The 5,200-nt window shown below is 44.7% G+C and overlaps 1 protein-coding gene across 2 annotated transcripts; it reads right to left on the bottom strand.

The window, feature by feature from the left end:
* Positions 1-235: 235 nt before the first annotated feature.
* Positions 236-3,978, bottom strand: LOC127343921 (pentatricopeptide repeat-containing protein At3g58590). Of its 2 annotated transcripts, none has more exons than XM_051370139.2 (2): positions 674-3,978; positions 236-514 (listed from the first exon to the last, which is right to left on the bottom strand). In XM_051370139.2, the coding sequence occupies exon 1, from the start codon at positions 3,869-3,871 to the stop codon at positions 1,880-1,882; it is 1,992 nt and encodes a 663-aa protein (XP_051226099.1). In that variant the 5' UTR covers positions 3,872-3,978; the 3' UTR covers positions 236-514; positions 674-1,879. The 2 variants fall into 2 exon arrangements, with proteins under 2 accessions (XP_051226099.1, XP_051226098.1); XM_051370138.2 differs by having other exon boundaries at positions 236-792; positions 876-3,978.
* Positions 3,979-5,200: the final 1,222 nt, after the last annotated feature.

Genomic DNA, 5,200 nt, shown 5'->3' with positions numbered 1-5,200 from the left:
ATTGTTTAAACAAAAAATAAGCACCATAATATTTTCTGAGAGCTACAATAAAACTATAATATGCTATGTGCATCTCCCTTTTTTCTTCAAATGGTCTGTATCTACAATGTCATGGTGACATTACAACTTCAAATCATATGGTGCCACACCACTGGCCTATACTGTAGTTTTGTCTCTACGTCCAGTACAAGTAGAACCCAAACCATTGCTCACATGATATGCAGGTAGACATCAGTCACAGTTCCCATTCTGTATCCTCACCAAGAACAATGCCAGTTTACCTGCTTACAATTCGGAGATACACAAGTACCTCGAGAACAGCATAAGATGGCAGCAAGAAAAATCAATCAACCTTCAGAACTATACTTGCATTTGGTAAACTAGATCTTCTTGGAATTGTCAATCTTTCCGACCCAGCTTGATACGGGGTCGTGATATATCATGCCACCGGCCATTGCATTAGATAATGCTTTGAATTCTTTGACCAAATCACCTTTCTAGTACCAGGACAACACTGCATGGTCATCATTCAATTAGTAAACACGAACCTTTGTAGCTACGTAGACAGTGCCCAGTGGAAAGAAAAGCAATAGCCAATAAGAGCCCATGTTTGGATACTATATTGCCCATATTTCGCTGCTAATGTGCATGCTTCGTCAAAAGCTTGTAGTACCTCATAAAATCAGTTGATGCCCTGTCCTGACCGGTGCTTTATCATCTCTGCAAACGATTTGCCACACCCTAACGACCTTGGCTGACTAACCCATAACGCAAAGAGTCGCGTCCCAAGAACTTGCTTACCAAAAAGAAATCCACGTTTCAGATACTCATTGAGTAGGAAATACACTGATCTAAAAAAAGAGTAGGAAAGACACCTGGCGACAGCATCCCAGAAGTCCAATCATCAGAAATGTATCGGCTCTTTGGATGCAGGTCACCATCAATTAGATGCAAGTAAAACATAGTAAATACAAAAGGATCTTACTGAACTCTTTTCAGTCATTTTCTATATTTACATAGGCTGCAAGTAGCTATCGCACCTTCTATTTTGACAACAGTCCTGCTCCTTTTACTCTCCTTTTGGTTGTGAATCAAAAACACCTTTCTTTGAGTTAAAAACAGAATAAGCACTGGAAATAGTAGATTTCTGATGCTCATTAAAATTTATGCCATGTCAACATCTTCATTTCTCATATTCCACTTCTTACCTGAATTCAGTGACTGTGCAATATTTCTTCAGATATTTCCAACTTTGTAGGAAATTACATTTTGCTTTAATGGAGTTCCACACGGACCACACCTCCCTTGCAGCTTTCACAAAGAATGAAGACCAATTTCAACTCCCAAAGTGAAAATTGTCACTGGGGACATGGAAGGCTGGATTAGTAAGGGGCACATATCTAGCTCAACCAGAAATCGTAGCCCTCCTTTTAGCCCCCTCCATGTTGCATATTCCTGATCATGATAACATGGACGCCTCTTGCTACTTGGCACGCATGGAAAGGAGGTGTTTTCCTTCTGTATTTAGCCACTAGATGATGGTAGAAGCCAAACCCGTGGGAAGGTACAAAAAAATGCCGACCCACAATGAACCACTTACCACAAAGCTTCATCAATGAGGACGCTTCCAATCAAGACCCTTCACAGATCGAATGGAATGAAGAAAAGAAGGTGATGTGGTTGGTACAGATTCTTAGCAGTCACAAAATTGTTCAACTATTATTTGCATGACAGCCTATATCATTGTTGTATTATCACCACAAAGTACAACCAAAATGCATTTGATATCCATAATGGTCTAAATATTGAATCAGCCACTCTTTCGACAGATTGATGTGAGAACATACGCACCTCCATTGTTCAGCGAGACCATCGCTAGCTAAACACTTCGAGTATCTAGCATACCATATTTATTGCATCCTTGGAGGAATGTGCGCCATAAGATAGTACTTGGACGGAAAGGCATGCCTCTAATCACAGCACCAGCTTTCTCTAAATCACCACACTTGCATAGCATGTCCACTACACAAATGTAATGCTCCATGTCAGCTTCAGTTGAGTATTCAGCTTCAATACGTTTGAATATCTCCATTCCCTCCTGCACAAGTCCACCATGTCTACAAGCTGAAAGGACTGCCAGAATTGCTACCTTGTCAGGTTTGAAGCCAGCCTCTTCCATAGCTTTAAACCACGCCAGCGCCTTACGAGAAAAACCATTAAGTGCAAGGCCAGAAATCACAGCAGTCCATGAGATAATGTTCCTGTCTTCCATTTCATCAAAGGCTTTCAAACAGTCTTCAATTCTACCACATTTAGCATACATATCTAGCAACATATTGCAGACATAAGTATCAGAGCACCCAGAACCGGTCTTAATGTTAAGCCCATGAACCAACCTACCAAGGACCAGGCTGTTAATTTTTGTACAAATACTCAGCAAGCTCACAGATATATAGTTATCAAAATGATGCCCTGAAATCCTCATCTGTTTGAAAAATCCAAAAGCTTCGGCATAATCACCATTCCGTGCGCAGGCATTAATAAGTATGCTCCACGAAATATTATCTCTGCTTTGCTGATGCAAAAGTATCTCCTTGGTCTCCTGGTACATGTGAGCTTTGTTACATGCCCCAGCTAAAACATTCATGGAGACATTGCAGTAGTCAGGATCCAATGTAACTCCATAAGCCAGGGCATCAGAAACATAGCCATGTGAAACATAGGAAGATATAATAGCACTTGAAACATAGTCATTTCCGTTGTAGCCCAGTCTTGTGACCAGTGAGTGGATCTGCCATAGATCCAACAGCGATGGATCCTTGAGCAATGAAGAAAAGGTAAACTCGTTTGGGCTAATCCCTGATCGCAACATATCTCTCAGAACAACAAACAGAGTTGGAACATCACCATCTGACTTGGCATAAATCAGAGCATTCCAGCATGCAGTGCTCTTGTTGTGCATCTCTTCGAGCACTTGACGAGCATCCCTCCTACCAACACATTTCGTGTAGAAATCAACCAGTGAAGTGCTCACAAACACTGTCGTGTTCAAATTATGCTTGATGGACTTTGCGTGGACAATCTTCCCATGGTGCTGTCCTTTTAGACTGGTGCAAGCATGAAGAAGACTGGAAAATGTAGTTTCACTGGGAAAAGCACCCTGACCTTCCATCATCGAGAAAAGCTCCAAAGCTCTCTCTGGCAGGTTACTCTTAGCGAAAGCAGTGATCATTGTATTCCACGAAACCACATCTCTGAACGTCAACCCGTTGAACAGCTTCTCCGCAACGCAAACTGCGCCGCAGGTACAGTAAGAATTCAGCAACGAGTTGGCAACTGGTGAGAAGGAATCCAACGCAATTTTCATGGCAAGCCCGTGAACCAGCTGCGGTGACCCGAATGCCGGCAAGACCGCAAGGAGAGAGCCTTCAGACAGCCCGTCGCCGCTCCTCACGAGTTCCCTGAACCAGAACACGGCATCCTGGAGACGATCATACTGCACGAAGGAAGAGACGAGGCAGTTCCAGGTGACCACGCTCCGCGCAGGCATTTCCACGAACAGGTCGAGCGCCTCGCGGAACCGCCCGTGGCGCGCGAGGAAGCCGAGCAAGGCTGTCCCGGAGTACGGGTCGCTGTGGAGCAGGCCGCGCTTGAGGACGTGTGGGTGCAGCTGCGCGGCGCGGCGGGGGGAAAGAGAAGGCGAGGCGGAGAGGATCGGCGCGAAGGTGAACGCGGTCGGGGCGACGCCCGCGGCGAGCATGCGCGCGAGCAGCGAGAAGGCGTCGGCGGCGCGGCCGGCGCGGGCGCGGGAGGCGATGAGGGCGTTGAAGTGGGAAGGCGGAAGGTGCGGCGGGGTGTTCCGGCGCGGCATTCCGTCGCGCGGGAGGCGGGCATGGCGTGCGGTGAGCAGAGGACGGAGGCCGGCGGGCGGCCGCGAGCGGGAGCAAGACTGCAGGAGCGCGAGTTGGACTGAGCTCGATCGTGGCTGGCACGGAGTAGGCTTTTCCAGCCCAGGGCGACTACGGCCACATGGGTGGGGCAAAGGTCTGGACTGAGGAACGGCAGTCCTATACACCGACCAATTCGGTGCCGATGCGGTTGCCGCACACCCCGGTCGGATATTGGGCCTGGTCCATTTAGCGTTTTTTCGATTTCACACTCTTTCGTTTTTTTTCTTATTTGTTTTTCTGTTTTATTTTCTTTTTTTCTGTTTATTTTTTCTTTTGTTCAAATTGAAAAAGTCTATATACGAAAAATGTTTAAATTTGAAAAACGTTCAAATCTAAGAATTACTAAAATTCGAAAATTGTTCAAAACTGAAAATCGTTCATATTCGAAATTTGTTCAAATTCGAAAATTGTTCTAATATGAAAATCATTCAGATTCGAAATTTGTTCAAATATAAAATTTGTTCAAATTCATAAATATTCAAATTTGGAAATTGTTCATAGAAAAAAATAAATTTTTGTTCAAATTAAAAAAATTCAAATCTGAAAAATGTTCAGAATTTTTAAAAAGTGATTTCTTCTTAATTTGGAAAATATTAAAATTTGACAAATGTTCAGATTAAAAAAAGATTTCTTTTAAAAAGAAAACAAACAGCAGAAAACAAAAAGAAACGAAAAAAAACGGCTTACCTGATGTTGGGCTGCGGCCCAGTTGGTAACGCGGGGCTCGCGGGGTGTGCGATAACCGGATCGGCACCGACCAGCTCGGTGGATAGCACCTCCCCTGAGTCAATTTGGCAATGGGGCCCCATTCCCCGCTCCCCGGTGATTAATTCACCTATTAGGGACAGTTTTGGTTAGTACTTCATCCCCGTGGGGGTCTTATTGGAGGCAAACTCTCCCCATTAGGTATGGTGGGGATAGGTTTGTGTTACCACTATCCATACCCGGTAACCATGAAATCCCCGTTAGGCACATGACATGTGACACTAGGGTACAAGATAGGTATGTATAGATACCAGAAAACCCTAATCCAATTGGGCTCACATTTCCCCTCTCGTCCTCAACCGTCTTAGTCCCCAAATCCCAACTCCCAAACGCTCGCCTCTCCTTCTTAAACTCCTGATCCAGCCAGCCCCATCATCCTACCATGTTGTCATTTTTATTTTGAGCTCATAGTTACTAGCTAAAACGGGGATGGTTAACCGATGGTTGTTTGTTTACCCGATGGGGATGGGGATGGTAAAAGAACT

Source organism: Lolium perenne, chromosome 3 (genome assembly GCF_019359855.2).
Source record: "Lolium perenne isolate Kyuss_39 chromosome 3, Kyuss_2.0, whole genome shotgun sequence".
NCBI classification, from domain to species: Eukaryota; Viridiplantae; Streptophyta; class Magnoliopsida; order Poales; family Poaceae; genus Lolium; species Lolium perenne.
This window is presented reverse-complemented; position numbering and strand designations above follow the sequence as displayed.